This window comes from Pezoporus wallicus, unplaced genomic scaffold (assembly GCF_028554395.1).
Source record: "Pezoporus wallicus isolate ANWC-B61680 ecotype Strahan unplaced genomic scaffold, APGP_CSIRO_Pwel_v1 contig_12044, whole genome shotgun sequence".
Taxonomy (NCBI): domain Eukaryota; kingdom Metazoa; phylum Chordata; class Aves; order Psittaciformes; family Psittacidae; genus Pezoporus; species Pezoporus wallicus.
Genome location: NW_026642180.1, coordinates 744,888 through 761,920, shown reverse-complemented (window position 1 = coordinate 761,920; position 17,033 = coordinate 744,888). Strand labels below are relative to the sequence as shown.

At 45.2% G+C, this 17,033-nt stretch overlaps 1 protein-coding gene across 8 annotated transcripts in view; it reads left to right on the top strand.

Annotated features, from left to right (window-relative positions):
* RAPGEF6 (Rap guanine nucleotide exchange factor 6) overlaps positions 1 to 17,033 on the top strand; it is a 112,915-nt gene that overhangs the window by 40,341 nt on the left and 55,541 nt on the right. For 7 of the 8 annotated variants that reach the window (XM_057428171.1, XM_057428169.1, XM_057428165.1 and 4 more), the window contains one exon: positions 1,722 to 1,865. In XM_057428171.1, coding sequence (XP_057284154.1) covers positions 1,722 to 1,865 — 144 coding nt within the window. Of the gene's footprint in view, positions 1 to 1,721; positions 1,866 to 15,055; positions 16,232 to 17,033 lie in introns of those variants that run through there. The other variant, XM_057428170.1, reaches the window with a different exon arrangement.

Here is a 17,033-nt window from a genome sequence, read left to right as displayed (position 1 = left end):
CTGCCCGTGGCAGGGGTTGGGGCTGGAGGAGCTTTGAGGTCCCTTCAACCCAAACCAGGCTGGATTCTGTGATTCTGTATAATTTGAGAGCAGCTTCATTGCTAACTAAAATCCATATTTTATGCTAGGGGAGGAAGGGCTTCTATATCCAGTGTCTTCCCACTTTTTGGATGATATCAAATGGCTTGTTTTTAGAAGGATTGGTTTGGTTTTGTGCCTGCCTGCATGCCTGGTGTTTCTTTACATCCTGTACTTTCAGCAGCTCTGCTACTAGATGTCTGTGCGTTGTCCCGTGCCTTTGCAAACATGTAGTAAAACTCTAGGGAATAAAGTGGGGTTGTCCCTTGCTGGGGAACTTTGTTTATCTGCTTTCTTTTTGACAACAGAGTGGTGTGAGATTCACTCTTCCTTTTTAACCATTGTAGCTTTAACCTATATTGTCAATGGGTGCTTTCCTCTAAGGAATTAAAAATAACCCCCAGGACAAGCCCAGCTGCTCACACCTTCCTCTGACCTCAGCCGGACTTAGCTGTTTGGAACAAGTGTTGGTGGAAAGTAGATGTGATCTTGCTTTTGTGATGGTTCAGGTGTTTTGGTTACTTTCTTGTTCCTGTCTGTTAAGCCTTTCTGGTTTCCATCCTTTACACCTTTTGCATTATATATTTGGGATCATTTACCCAGGTATGTGAATGAGGGTTGCATAAGGCCACATAGAGCTGCTTCTCCTGTTCCAGCACTAAAACCTTATCTTTAGGATTCCAAATGAAATCTGTATGTGTGTGGAATTAAAAACCATAAATCACTGAGCACATTAGAAACTCCTTTGCAGTAAATGCATTGTAGAGAGCTCCTTGCGTGGCTGCAGCCTGTTTGTGTGTCTGTGCTGCTTCCTGCTAAGAGATATTTTTCCAAAACATCAGAAGGAAATGGGAAAGGATGAGACTGCTTTTAATAGAAAAAAAAAAGGGGGGGGGGGGGGGATTGTAACCAGTGAGATAAAATGGTTTTATGTTGGCTTTTACTGACGAGATAAATTTACCTAATTTTTGATGTTTAGTCACAAATAACATCTAACATCAAGATGTGAATCAAGTTCCCGTTATTTATTGCTTCCAATCTCCTGGAAGCAATTACAAGTCCGTATGCCATAGGTGAAGTGGCTATATATAACTATATATATATATAAGCTATTAATATTATGCTATTAATTAATACTAATTCATTCATTAATATTATTTTATTAATTTATTAATAATATATTATATATAAGCTATTTGGCTGTGCCTGGTACCAGCAATAAGTTACACTTTTAAGAGTTACACCAATAAAAATAGGATATCATTCAGTGCCTTTACCAGGCTGCAAATACACAAGGAAACATTAACTTCTGCGTTGAAGATAGGCTTGAGCTGAGCAGTGCTGAAGGCGCGTTGCATGGCGTGTGTGGGTGCAGGAGGGTTTCTGCTGGTGAGTGACATTGTTTAGAGGATATGTGGGGCTTTTTTGCTTTACAAAAAAAAGAACTGTTTCCTGGAAGGAAGCTGTGGCCTCCGGCTCATTGTAATAACGTAGTTCTGGTTCTCCGAAACGTCCCGAGCCGTTTGCTTGAACTGCTCTGAGCTTATGTTTGTTCCTTCCCCATGAGCTTCCTACGGCTCCATCGGCTCTCGGTGATATGGAAGAACTGGATGTTTAACCAGGAGCCTGAACATGTCTTTCAGGTGGAGAACTCCAAAGACAATGAGGAGAACATCTTGCAAAGGGAAGTCCCGCTCAGGCAGTCCCGCCGGAGGTTTAGGAAGATCAACCAGCGGGGCGAGCGTCAGACCATCACCGACAACGTGGATGCCAGCAGTTACCAGTCGGTGAGTCTGCTCTCCCTTGGCCACCTCCTCGGCATCATGTGTCTGCGTGCTTGGCAGCTTGTTTTACTGGGGAAAGCTGGTGAAATGAAATAGTCCATGTGTGGTGGTTTGGGGCACAGTTTCTCTTGTTGGGGAGCCACAGGGTGCTCTAGATTCAAATGCCAAAGGTGAAAGTGAATATTCAGCCTCAGGTAGAAAAGAGGTTTTTTGGTGCTGGGGTTTTCAGTTGAGCACCATAAATAGCGTGTTGGCTGGACAGAGAAATGGTCAGTTTTGGGTTGTGTTAGTTTTTTGTTCATTTTACCTGGAATTCCTTTGCTAAGATGTAAGAATTGGTTTTCTTTTTTTCCTTAATAAATTTGAACTGTGGTTTGGAATTGACTCAATCACAAATGCAGTTGAATTCGGTCTTAACACCGAATTAATCTATTTGCTCATGTTTGCTTGCTTAAAAATAGTACAGTGGTAATTCATGCATCAAACGAGTAACGGCAACTCACTTGCTAGTCTTCAGCATCATAGACTCTGCAATCAGCGCTGTGTGAAGGCACGTACAGCTGTGGTTTCAGGGCCGCAAGGCTTTCATGAAGGTTGCTCACATTATTTTTCACATATAAACTTCCTGCTTGGTAGCAGGATATATACATGTGATCTTGGCAGATTATTTTGTTGAAAACAGTTGTTCTGGATACTGTGGTTTGCTTTGAAAATCAAAGGTTAAACCCCAGCCCTAACACTGGAAGTACACAAACCCTGAGCAGTCTTCATGCATAGAAAAGAAAGAAACAAATTCAATTTCTCTGCTTTCTTGTCCCATCATCCTTTTTGTCTCCCCAAAAGGTACAAAGCTGCTTAGTTGATACGCTTCAAAACACCTGATGGAATAGATATAAACTTAAAAGATTTCCTCTGCTTCAGGACATATTGCTGTTTTACTGCACGTTGGTAGCTGTTGGACCGCAGGTGGTGATTCTAGACCAGACTCTCCCCAGCATTAGCATGTCTGTTTACAACACAAAGCAACCTCTCCTCACAGAGTATCACTTGTTGCTGTGACAGGAAGAGAATATGCTGCTCGAAGTCTAACCTTCTGCAACCTCAATTCAAGAACTGTCACATGGGTTGGATTTTATCGTTAGTAGGGCGTTGAATTAGTTATTGCTGAAATGAGATGTTGGATCCTCGTACTCGGGGCAGTCGTGCATGAGGCTTTATTAGGAATTAAATTCCGGTCTATGCATGACAAAATCTGTCTCTTTGGTGTTTGTGACAATGAATAAGCACACAGAAAGTAATTCTTAGGTTTCAGTGCTAAGAGGGGGAGAATCCCAGGAGCAGTGATGCTGATGGTACCTGCGCAACTTGCCTGTAGGAGCATGTGAGAAGGGACTTAGCATCTTCTGGTCTAAGACCAAGTTACATGCTTGAATGACTTCAGAGGTTTCCAGTTATTGATGCAAGGAGTCAGTGTGGTATCCTCACAGGGTTGTGATCAGTCAGTAGATGATGTCCTCATTAGGATTTTTCTTTATCTTGATTTATTCCTTCGTTACCGACACCACAGAGCACACACGTGTCTCTGCACAGAGTTTCTTGTTGCAAATCTAATAGCTTTCTCAGATTTACAAATGTACAGATATTTTGATATCAGCATTTGGTGGCAAGTGGTAAAACATCATAAATCAACAGCACATTCCTAAATCTGCTTTTATGTCAGTTAATTAGGAATATCTGTATCACAGCTAGGTGTTTCCCTGGGTGAGTGAGTGCTAAGTGGCAAGGAGTAAACAGCCTCCTCTCTGATGGCAAAATCTGCAAGCTGCTGGGTTTTCAGCAGTCTGAATTGAAATCCCAACCCTTGCTGTGTAGATTGTAAGCTTCTAACAGGAAAGTGTCATACTCACAGTACTTGGTGGAGCAAAAAGTAATTTGTAACTCCACAGATGACTAAGAAATTAGAACACGATAACCAGCTGCCTCTTTGGCAAGCAAATAAAAATTGGGTGCCTCTCTTTTTCCCGTATTCCATTATAATTTGGTAAAGTAATGAATTTTCCTGATGAATGGTGTGTTCTGTGCCTCGTATGAGCCTGGTTGTATGTGACCACTGGGTGCCAATGATCTTGAAAAACGGGCTTAGTAGTGCAGGCCTTCGTGTCAGCCCTGGTGGGAATGGGCAGGATGAGGATGAGGGTTCTTGGATGAAACTTTCATTTGACAGGAACTCACAATAATGTTCCTGCCAGAGTGGGGAAAACTGTTTACAGACTGGCCAGCACATTTCCTCTCTGCTGTAATGCTTCTGCTTCTCACAGGGAGCTCCCTGCTTGTTGCTGCTGGAGCTCATCCTTGTGTTTGGCCATGGAGCAAGGATCTGTGTGCAGATACTTCAAGCAATGCTTTAAATGATTGTTACTATCTTTGAAGCTCTTCCTTTCACTCATGTCTCTTACTTAAGAGGTGTAGTATGTGCTTAAACTGTGTATCTTTACCATAGGAGACATTCACATTGTTGTGGGTGTCTTCATTTATTTCCTTCTTTTTATTTTTCCCTTGAATGAACTAATGTTAAAAATGGATCATCTGATTGGTTTCTTTGGTGAAGGAGTTACCATTCAGACTCCTTTACTAGGCTTTTGTGGTTCGTAGAGCAGTGTTGTTTCACAAGAGCACTGCTCTCCTGCAGAATAGGTATTTAAAGTTGTTTTTCCCGGTGAAGTTCAGTGAACATATGCTGATGGTGTTCTAACTCAAACTGAACAGGTTTATATTGCTGTTTATATCTTCAAAGTGCATAGTGATGTGGATCTGTTCTTGCAGTAGATATGCAAGGAAGTACGTTAGACTCACTCCTGTTAACGTGATGGGGCTGAGCTCTGGCTTCAGTCCATAGGGGTGGGCAGTAGCTGTGTCAAGGTTCCACTGGTGCTGGGTTTTTCCTTTTTATGGCCAGGGAGATCACTAAGGTAAAGGTGTGATTATCTCTGTTCAGCTGTCCCAAATGTTGATGGCCATGCAGAAGTGCTTACGCACTGACAGCCAGACCAACAACCCAGGAGAGGAGCCTTTAATGGTAGCTCTGGTGCTCTGTAACTGTTAAACTGCTGCTTTGATCTTGGATCAAGTAATGGGGAAGTAAATGGTTCAAGTATTTATCTTCACAATTAAAAAAATAAACCCTGAGACGCTCAGTTTTGCACGTGGGTGTCTTGCAGGGATTGAAACCACATGGGGTTTAATAGTTTTGATATGAATTCCTACTCAAATTTCACCTTATTTGAATACAGTATTTCTAATTTATTACCTACCTATATTTTGGACAATTGTCTCCGATTTTTTTCTTTAAATGAAGAATATTTGTGTTTTAAAAACAACGTGTGTATGATGCAGTGTGTATTTCTACGCAGTTGTGACAGCATTTCGAATGTTAGTTCATTGTGGAGCAGAATAAAGAAATTGGTACCAAACTTCTCTAGTAATCCCCTCCCTCAGAGATGCAAATTTACTTCTTTTAAACCCTTGGAGGAGGAGGAGGTTTAAAAGATTTAGTATAATATTACGTTTTACGGACACTATCTTAATGCTCACATCATGTCAGAATTTTCCTGGAGCCTTGTAGCAGCATTTATCTTCAGAGAAGCTGTTGCTGAGGACTGCTTGAGTGGCAAGTTTCTTGTTCTTTGATCATTACTTAATGTAATCCTGTCAGAGGCTGGAGTTAGCGAAGGGTAGCTCACAATTGTAGGAAGTTAAGTCACATTTCAAGGCCGTGGATCAAACCCATTAGGTGCTTTACCGTCATTAATCCTTTCCCTTTTAAATGCTATAAAACACTATGGATCTTTTATAATCTATTTTTAACCACCAGGTAGACTTGCTGAAATGGTACCTTTCATTGATCTAAACCAACTAAGACCAGCTCACAGGATGCCTCCAGCTGCCCCTTGGTGAACTTGGACGAAGCATCGCTGGCATCTCTTTGTTGGGATTAGTTTTCACAAGGCTGTGGCCAAAATCACTTGTTGTTGAGCTGGAGGATGCTGCTTTTCACAGCTCGTTGCTTTTCAATGTGTTTGTGTCCATGCTTCCTCTTTCTGACACCTTCAAAAAATGCTTTAGAGAATTGTAGCTTTACTAACGAACGAATCAGGAGAAACCCTGGGTCTTGCTGAAATCCACGAGTCCTGCTGTGTACTTGTGGGTACAGAAATGAATGTCACTGGTAGCTTTCTGGCGGTGTCGTGCGATGTAAAGAGATAGTGGAAGCTCCTTCTCCCTGGTGCTGCTTTTACAATGAGGGTTTTCCCCTGTTCTAATCCTCACCTTGACTATTGGGTGGGCTAGGTCAGGTCCGCACGCACAGGTCAGTGTGCTTGAGAGCAGCGGTGTGCGCAGAGCCTCTGTTGACAGAACCTCTGCAAAGCCCCCGTGTGCCATCGCTTGTTGTAGCTCTGCTCAGGTCCTGCCATTTTAAATGTTTTTCTTGCTTCTGTGATCAAAAAGAAGCCGCATCTGCACCGTGTTCACTTCCTGAGCAGGTTTCAGGTTCGTGGCTGCCCCATCCCTGGCAGTGTTCAAGGCCAGGTTGGACACAGGGGCTTGGAGCAAGCTGCTCCAGTGGAAGGTGTCCCTGCCCGTGGCAGGGTTTGGAGCTGGAGGAGCTTTGAGGTCCCTTCCAACCCAAACCAGGCTGGGATTCTGTGCCAAGTGCATGTCTGGGGCCCCTGGCTTTCTGCCAGGCAGGTCTTTAGGAGCAAAGAAGAGGCTGGGGCTGATGGAGCGGTCATGACAAGCGGTGTTAGAGGTGTCTGCTTCCCTGGCTAAATGCTGCTTCGCCCAGGGAAACTGGGGACAGCTTCCAGCAGGGTCCTGGTGGTGTCCAGCTTGGGAACCTGTGTTCAGCATCTGCCCAGACAGTGCCCTCGCGCGCTTCCCTTGGCTCTTGGAAGCAAGGGGGAAGCTGCCAAATGCAGGTTCACTCATACTTTATGTATTGATTCTGTCTGCTCATTTTGTCAGCAGTGTGACTGTCAAGGACTCCTTGAAAGTCTGGCGCTGGTTATGATGGTCCTTAACAAAACCCCAATCCTCAAAGTGTGCTGGGCATTAAAAGCCTTCCCAGGAATGTCCATAGACCACTGGTGCTTTCCTAAATCAATTAATGAACGTCTGCCAAGAGTGATGGCTTGGGCAGTCTGTGCACTGATTGAGAAAATACTTGCTGAAAATGCTGTCCTTTGGTTAAAATCTGCGGTTTTCAGATAAAATTATTTATTAGACGTAACAGATGTAACCTGTAAACCCCAATTTATCTATGAGGAGAGTGGTTGTAGTTGTTCAAAACTGACATTCAGGAGTTTCCCTGACGGTTTTAGGCTCTCGACAAGCAGGTTATATATAAACCGTGAATTACAGGAATCACCTCAATTCGGAGGTGACATGTGCAGCTGTTTAACAGCATTTAAGAGTGATGCACAAGTGAAACTGCATCAAACTGAAACCAGGGAGGGTTTATTTTAAGTGAGCACCTGTACTGACTCGAGCCTGGCTGCTGGCAGTGCTGCACAGCTCTTTTCCCTGCCTGTGGGCAAGGGCACTGTGTTGGGATGCGGCATCATTCTCCTGCAGGATGGATGGATGGACAGAGGGACATCTTCCTGCTCTGCCAGACTGCCAGCTTCGGTCCTGGAACAAGGTACTGAGTTGCTGTTCAGAGCTACACTGTGGGGTTGCTCACAGGACTGACTTACCCATCTTTCACCTTTTATGCAGCTGAAGCAGCAGCTGTTTTTTGCCACATGGGCTCATACGTGTTTTGCCAATGGCTTTGCAGGAATTTTCTCTCTTGTTTTTTCTCCCAGTGCTTCCATCATCATTTTCTGCTCTTCTCTTGCTGCAAAGACCTTTTTTAAGCCTTTCTCTGTCTCAAGCACTCAATTGCAGAACTGCTCTGTCCCCAGGGGCTGCTGGAATCTGGGGTGATGATCAGCTCCGTGATCCCAGTGTCGTCCCTGCAGCCAGTCTGTGTTGCCCCCTGCTTGCTCTGCAGGCACGTGTCTGTGTGATGATTCCAGAACAACTTGTGGATATTTTCACATTTATTCCCTGCTTGCAGCCCAAACACATCATGAACTGAGCAGCTTCACCAGGAAGCCTGGAACCGTTTAGAAACTGATCCCAAGCACAGTCTGTGCTTTGCAGGGAATGTTCTTTGCTCTGTTAAACCAGAGAGCTGCTGAGACCTTGACCTAACCTGGCGCTGGCAGTGCTGCAGGAGGGATGTTCTGTTGGGCCTTTTGTTGCTCTGTGGCAGCTTGTGGTAGAAGAACCTATAAAAAAATCTGGATATCCTGCATATTACCATGCACAAGAAGTCAAGATTTCAATAATGGCTCTCCACACAATGAGTTATCCAGTTCTTCCTCCTCTTTTCACTGTGTAGCATGGTGGAAATGAACTCAGTTCCTTGGAAAAGGCCTGAGAGTATGTTTAATGTGGCACGTTCAGAGTTAGTCTGTGTTTTGATGGAGCCTGAGGGGCTGGGTGGCAGTTTCAAAGTCATTAATTCTTTATAAACAGCCTCTTAGCAAACAAGATTGAGAGCGATGAGTGAGGGTTGTGCCCACTGCTCATGACCGTTCGCGTCGCCCGGGTGGTTGATGATGAAGAGCAGTGCTCTGCACCTGAGAAAGGCACATCAGGCTTTTTGGGGGCTGTGAAACCCTTCTGTGTCTCAGTTGCAGTTCTTTGACAGATCCTTGTTTTGGATAGCCTTGTTTTAGGCTTTTGAAATGACAAACGGAGTGGCTTCTTGTGCAGAGCAGCCAGCAAGCTGGTTCCTGTACGCAGGGAGGTGGTGGCACGTGTGGATCTGTTCTTTCTTTCCTGTCTTCCATCTGGGCTGTTTCTGTTCAATATGCTGTACTGAAGTGTACCAGCCTGGGTGTATTCTCATTTGTAGCCAGCTCAACCTTTCACTTAGGTTTAAGCTCATCATTCCTTAGAGAGGAGTGGAAGGGTCATTTTGGGTTTTATCCTGAAGAGTTGGAAGTCTGAGTTGTTGGCTTGAATGTCACCTAACACTGAGGGACTTCTTTAAAGCACTGTCCTGGTGATGTTTTCAATGTTGAGTTAAAGTGGTATGGAAATCCATATCGACTCCTGTTCTTGGGAAGCCTTCTGGACCAGGTTAAGGACTGAGAATATCCTGAGCAATGGTTCAGTTAAAATCGCCATCAGAAAACATCAATGCATAAAGCAAGCATTTGGATGCCCTGTTTTCCTTGAAAAACTTGGCATCAAAACCACTGTCTGTACAAGAGAATAGCTAAAAGAATATCTTTGGTTTTGGCGTAGAACTGATTGCTATCTAATGACATTTAACGGCATTTGTAATTTTACATTTGATATGTGGAGACTTTCTTAATGGGGATATATTTGACAGATGAAATACTTGAAATAGTTGATTAAATGAAGTCTCTGGCTAAATGGGGCCATGATTGAGGCTCAATTCCTTGTTGGTACTTAACTTTGCTCTTGCAAGTCAGAGTTGCTTTCTGTCGCTGAGTATTAAAGTTTTTTGTTCTTATATGATGAAGCTTTTAGTTTGAGGTAATGTAGCCACAATGCTGGTATTGTCTTGATGACTTTTGTTTCCTTTTGAGTTTGGTTAGCAGTTGTGGTTTGTCAGCTTGGAGTGTAGCTACGGTGTCTGCCCACCCATTGCTTTATCTTGTAAGATCAGTTTCTTAGGTTGGGTGAGAATAACAGGGCTTGTGCTTGTTTTGCCCTCAGTGGAAGGGACCTCAAGTGATGCTGGGGGTATCTAAAGGTGATAAGGGCTGGATCATTCTAGAAGATGAGGAAGTTTGGGAATCACTGCACTGTGATGCTTCATCCGATGTGGAGCTGCTCTAGGGCTGCATGGTGCTTCCCCAGCACAGCTGATATAGGGATCTTTATGTTGTGTTGTGGTCATTGTGTTGTGCTGTGGTCACCCTGCTGGTAAACCCCTTGGGAGTACTTCTGCCAGTGCCTTACCTGCCTCTTCCTCCCCTCTTCACGCTGTTACCAAGCTCAGGCTGTGCTCTGCCTGGCTGGTCCCAGCCTGCATCCAGGCACAACCGAGGTGCTGGCACATGGAGTTACACCTGAGCACAGGCAAGTCTGGTGGTGTAGACTCCACACACAGAAAACCAGCGTGATTCCTCCAGACATGGGTCTGTTCCTAGAGTAAGAGCGTTCATGAGATGTCGTGCCTGAGATGATGCTTGTGTCACAGACGCTCTTCTGGCTGCATGTCCTGACCACTGATAAATGAGAGTTTACTGCTCAAAACCACCCTTGCTTAGAGAGACATGTGGCAGGAGTCAGATTCCTCCCCCTTTCCTGCTTTCAGGCTTCCAGTTTGGTGTTAGCCCTTGAGGAAAATGACAGAAGAAATATTGGAAGTGGCATTTTAATGATTTTTAACCTCATCTGTGGAGTTAATGTTATTCTCAAGGTCATTTAATCACAGACTTTTTTCTTGAGAGGTGTGCTGGTACCGTATGTTCTAAGTAGAATCCCAGACTGGTTTGGGTTGGAAGGGATCCTAAAGGTCATCCAGTTCCAACCCCCTCGCATGGGGTAGAACACCTTCTACTTTAATGGTCTTCAACATTAAGTAGTCTTAATCTGCTCGTTCTAACTCGAGACACAGGTTTTATACATGAGGGAAGAAGTGGTGTTTAGTTTTGGCTTTCATATTGAATTTTGGGGCATGAAAATGAACAGGTACGTTGGTGGGTTTGCAGTTTCCCAGTGTGAAACTCCAACTGGTCACCACGTAGGTGGCAGTTGATGAAATTAAGGCCAGGTCTATGTTAGCTTTGGGCTGGAACTTTTGAGACTAGATGGAGGTAACGTTTTGTGGGCAGAATTGAGTGTGTTCGGGAGGGTGTGCTGTGGGCTATTAGAGATTTCTTCCTTTCGGTACCTCTGGGTGGGTACCATCCCACAAACCGACCCTGCTGGGTTTGGCGTCCCCTCCTGCCCATCACCAAGGATTTGGGGTTGTGTACCTTCCTAAACATCCCCACCCCTGGCTGAAACGAGATGTCAGGAAGGAAGGGAGGAGCGTGCAATGATTCATCTCACTTCAAACCGTAGACATGAACTTCTTGTTTGAGTCCATGGCTTCCCTTTCTCCCCCCGTGTTGGCGTGGTCCCTGTTTGCCATGCTGATCATGCTGCTGGCCTGCTCTGCAGAGCGTGTGTGCACCAGCAGATCTGCAGGAGAGAGCTGCAGTTTATAAACATATTTAAGGAAGTATTATAAAAACCACATAAATCTGGAGCGCTGCAAATAGGAGGTGACCTTTCCCTGCTTAACACAGTGGCTGAGAAAAGAGGGTTGGGGTAGTGCGAAAGCGGTGGAGAAATTGAATCCATGGTGCCTTTTTTATTGTTCCTTCTGTATTGCTGGTGCTATATTTAGAAGCTTACATCACTTCGGGGATGATGACAGTCTCTGCCCTCCCTCTCCCGCTCCCTCCCGCTCTCCCTCGCTCCCTCCCTTAGGATGTAGTGTGTTTTCCTACTACTTGTGAGTCTTACAGATCTTTGGGTAGGATTTTTCTCCAGCCTGTTAGTAAGTGCTGCTGTGGAAAGTGATGTTTGTAAGGATGCGGTCACACCATGGAATGTCCCCCTGAAGGGGGAACAGGCACCGCTTTCCCTGCCTCTGCTTCCCAGAAGGGTCAGGAACAGGGTGGAGAGTTGGAATGTTTTCCTTTTGTTTTTCTTTTCCCCTTTCAACAGGGATTCCTGAGAAGCCCTAACGAGGGGCAAACCCTGCAGCAAAAGTGCAGTGATTCGTCATGATGCTGAAGTCAAATGGCGGGGAGCAGCCAGAGGAGCGTGCCAGTGACACGGAATGAGCCGTGCCAGCACAGCCAGGGCTGCATCCAGCTCACGCTGCAGCTGGCTCTGCCTGCATCCACCCGCCTTTCCCAAAACACTCCAAGCACTCACACACATTGAAATAACCTCTCGATGCAGGTGCCCTTAATGCTGAAATATTTCTGCATTACGCTGGCAGTTCCCACTCACAAAACTGTGTTAGAATGAATTATTTTAGCCTGGCCCATCTTTGCCCGTGTGTGTGCAGTGACAGATTGCTTTCCAAGCAGCTGGCCTCCTTCCCCAGCTCCCATTGTGCACTCCGAGGCAGGATGCTACCTTCGCTGCTGTGCTCTAAATGGGGGGTATGGAGAAGTGAAGGTACCAGCGCATAGCTGGGTGCTGCAGCAGCAGCAGGGGACAGCGTGCCAGTGGTCACGGGGGACAGGGGGACAGACATCCCTGACCCAGGCCCCTCGGCTCGCCGGTGGCTTCTGCCTTTTCAGCCGCGATGGCTTTGAGCTCGGCGCTGTCCTCCCGCCGGCACGGCACAATGGGCTTTTCTTTCCCTGATGGATCAGGAGAAGTCGTGCTGCTTGACAGGTCCCTTGCTGTCAGCCGCGAGGGCTCTGCTTTTGCGGAACTTCACTTTGTGGTGTCCTTAAATGAGGCTCTGATCCTGCTGAACGTGCGTTTAAATTATGAAAGGCCTTTCTACCCTTCTAAAAACATCCCATTTTTCAGTGACTTGCTCTTGTTAGGCGATTAGAACATGCAGATTTATTCAACAGTCGGCAGGATTCACATAGCAGTAGGGGAGGATAAAGGGAATGATGTGTAGAGATGTATGGAGTGGTATTTCAAGCATGGAAAGAAATCGTTGTGAAGAAACAAAGACCACCTTTAATTCAGAGGCTGTGGACCGCAGGGGTTTTTCCTTAAGATGCTCTGAAAACTTGGAATCTGTGTTAGAAATAAGACTGGTGATTTACTGTCTGCGATTCCGCCCGATGCTGCAGTTCTTCCCAAGTATTGTGACTGCTATGGAGCAGCCTTTGTACTGGATCATTTGTTCTTTCCATCTCCCAGTCGCTCCAGTTTTGAGATGTATAAAACCAGCTGATGTATAGCAACTTACAGCGTGTGCTGCAGGGAGCTGGGGCTGCAGCCATGCGTGTGTTAAAAACCCAAGCCCTAAAGGGAACGGGAATGACTGTGTGTGGGGGGGGATGCCCCAGAAGCTGGGGTGTGGAACTGGGTCAGGTTTTCCCGGTGCTCGGGGCTGGGGCAGAGGCGGCCGCAGCCCCCCGGGACCTGCGGTGCTGCCGTTGCCGCTCATTGGCGGGACGGCCGGAGCGATGATGTCATCTCCACTTAAAGGCAAAACTGGAAGGAAATGGGATTTTGTTCCCATTATTGAGCCCGTGTTTACCGTCGTTGTGAAATCCCGGCGTCCCTGCCAGGATCCCCGGTGGGATGGAGCCCGTGCCCGCTGCGGCGGGTTTAAGTCGCGGGTGGGAGACGGATGCGTGCTCGCTTAGCCAGGGATGGAGTAGGTGTGCTATCGGTGGGCGTGCAGGCAGGGAGAGGTTTCCTTTAGCTGGGTGGGATTTCTCTTCCCTTTGCTATCAATTGTGATGACTGTAACACAGGTAACGCTGCCTGAAAGTACTTGAGTGCTCATTGCTGCTGAAGGTTGATCAGTTTGATGTTGAAGATGCTTCTGAATGCAGTTTTGTGAATTATGAGAAGGGATGCAGTACAGTCACTGCAAGGTGAAGCTGACGTGTCTAGCCTATTGTTCAGTATTGGAGGAACAGGAAAAGAAACAGCTATTTGTATAGCTGCTGTGGTGCATTTTGGAGATCTGAAGTAATTACTTTTAATTAATTAACTAATTAGCTTTTAATAAAATAGACTCTGCGTTTGTACATTTTGCAAATGGAGGAATGCAGTTCAAATATTCCTTCAAATACAAAATAAACCCAGTAATATTTATGATGCATGTGTTATTATTTTCATTATCTGATAGAAGTTAGGTAAATTCAGACATTTAATACCAGTTATTGTTTTTTCCTTTCAGACAGTTTTAGGAAGGGGAAGGCTATTTTCTTAGTTCAGGTGCAGCTCCCAGCATCACTTGGCTTATCTGCTGGGAAGAATTCAACTTCTGGATGACTGCTGAAGGGAGCTGTTGGTTTGAGGTGGGGTGGGGGGTCCTCTTGGTATAACTTGGCATCACAAATGTGAGAATCTTCATCCATGTGTTGGATCCCTTGGCACAGTAATCGGAATAAGGGATTTTTGGCTCTAGTAGCCCCCGGCTCACTTTGGAAGCTTCTGTACAGGAGGTTGTGGCTATCAGTCATAGTTTTGTCTTGGAGAATCACCCTCAAGTCTGATGCAGACCGGGAATAATGAGATACATGGTGATGAAGATGCTTTCCAAAGAAAGGAATACAGAGGCAGTGAGTGCCCTTCTTGTAGCTGAAGTAAATGATCCAGAGTCCTAAATAATGGCTTTCACAGAGCCAGCACCCCTGGTCCCCTCCCTCTTCCGTGCTTTCCTCCCTCCTTGCACGGTAGCAGAAGTCATTTGCCTTCTAGGAATGGAAAGCACGGCGGCAGCCCCGGCTCCAAGGTGTGGGATCTCGTAGGTGCTTCCTGGGAGCAGCTCTCCAGCAGGCTGGGCTGCCTTCCAAGGCACGGAGCTGCTTGCAAATATTGCAGCTTTTAGCAGCAAAGAGAAAGGATCAATCTCCACTGACTACAGCAGAATTAAGGCAGTTTTGGTTAGAAACAGAATTGGTCTTAATTGAGGGGAAAAAAAACCCAACCCACCCACCGAAACTTTTAACGTGGCTTCAGAAAGAGATTAAATGATGAGAATTATAAATGCCACCCTCCAATAAGAAATTTACTTCTCATTCCAGACAGAAATCTCCTCGTGAGTGTATAGGATGAGATAAAAACCTTGAGCCTGTGGTATGACATACATCCATGAAAGCAGGAATTGTTTTGTTGTGAGCTGGTGCTGGGTGTATCTGTATGTGCATGCATGCGAACGGCTGCAGGTATTTATTATACTCATTTCTAAATCTGGGGGCAGAGATGAGGAATAATCCACGTAAATACTGTGGAAAGTGTTAATAGATGCATGTGGTTCGTTTAAAAAATGATTTAGAGAAAGAAACATATTGAGAGTTCCAACATATGCATGAATAGATCATAAAAGGATATAAAATGCAATGCAGGGGGGTTTGCTGAGCAGTTGCTGTACCGATCTGTGTGTTTATATCAGGTCAATAAAGATGCTCTGTTGGCTGCATCTGCAGCTCCAGTAGCCAATTGATCTAATGCAGTTTCTAAAGGCTTTCTATACAGGTGATGTCATCCTTTTAGCTCCGTTCCCCTCCCACTCTCTTTCCTCCTTATTAGATATTTCATCTTGCTGCGGAGCATCCAATCGATGGGAGCTTCTCCTGAGGGAGCTGCTGAGAAGCAAGCAAAGATAGTAGGAATTAGGACTCCAGCAGTCAGGCTTGCTGTAGCCATGGATGTACTATTTTGTTGTGCGTTCCAGAGATGTTTTAATTGGAAAAGCTAGGCGTGGATTAACCGTGGGGTCCGACTGATGCATTAGAATACTGAGCAACACTGCAGAGTTGTAAACTGCATTAAAACAAGAGGAGGAAGGGGGGGGGGGGAGCAGAAGAGAAAAGGGTTTGTATTGCAGAGGCTTTAATAGATTCCACAGAGCAAACCTGTTAGAGCATTAATATTGGAGCTACAATCTGGACACTAATCGAATTTTTGCACTTATGACGGACAAGAGTATAAAGAAGAAACTTTAATACCCAGGCTGTGGGATTCCAGGATCGCCTGAGATGCTGAAGAACCCGTGCAGGATTCCAGCTACAATATGAATGTGAAGTTCCCGAAAAGTGGACCCGAAGATAAGCCACTTGCCAATTCATTTGAGTGAAGAGAAAAAAGGGAATTTGAAGAATTCATATGTCACCTTTTGATGCATTGTTGCTTTAACCTGCAGTTCTAATCCATTTCAGCATTAATTCCATTTTAGCAGCACTTTTCGGGCGCATGCCTCTTGCCTGGGGGAACGGATGGCTATTTGTATTTGAAAAGCCAGGAAACATTTTGATTTCAATTTCTGTGCTTGTTAGAACTGGAACATTTTCATAGGGCTTGCTGCTGCTGCTAACTCACTGCGATACTGAAAACTCCTCAGCTATAGTGGAAGCTGTAATTGAATTCAGTGTGAAATTCAAGCCTGAGAAGTTGCATACATGTATGTTTGCTGCTTTGGTTTATGATTGTTACAGAGGATCCAGAAGGGATTTTGCTCAATATTTTCCTTCCTTGGCTTTTATTTGAGGAAATAAACTTTTTCCCCCTCCCCAGCCTAAGACATGGCTTTTCTTGTTCGATGTTACGCCAACTGCCTGCAACCGTGGGCCTCCAAAGTAAGTAAGATTTTGTCTGTGCTGCATTCCTCTGCCATGTATTGACAACCGTGGTGCTGTTTGAATGTTCCCTTCTCTGAGCGACACGCGGGGGTTTGAGATGCCGGACTCTGCATGGGCTCTTCTGGTGGAATCCTTTCCAAACAGAAAGGGGGGACCTTGAAATCTTGGGGTTTGCTTTAGGTACCAGTAGCTTACAAATGAACAGGAACCATGAAAAAGATGCTGTTTCCTTATGAAGTGTCTAAAGCTTGCTTTTTAGCCTAGAAATATGAAGCAAGTGTTACTGAAGCGTGGCATTTTTGTGACTGCTTGTTTTTTGCTAACTTGGAAATATTGCTGTGCAGACCCACTGATGCTCTGATTCCCAAGCTGTGTGAAGCTGTCCTGCTTGTTCCCTTTGTGCAGCACTGTGGAATTGGTTATTATTTAGCTGAACTATGTAATTGCAATTAGCTTTAAAGGACACAAATAACTGTGTGTGTCTGAAGATGCAGTGTGTTTGTGAGACTGGGGAGGGAAGGGTGTTCCTCTTAAGGGAGGTAATGAAATCTAGAACATTCGGGCAAAGTCACCTATTGAGATAAAAGCCTTTAAAAACTGTTTGTCAGACTCTCACTATTTGGTTTGCTCAGTCAGGAAATCAGCTGAGTTGCTGGTATTTTATTAATGCTACTGCTAAGAAGCAGGCACCTAAGACGTGGGAATTGGCTTTCAAACCGGAGGCCAGGCGTGTATTCTGTATTATTTATTACTCTTTTGTATTTATATTGCAGTTTATGCAGGCAGGAATAAAGACTGT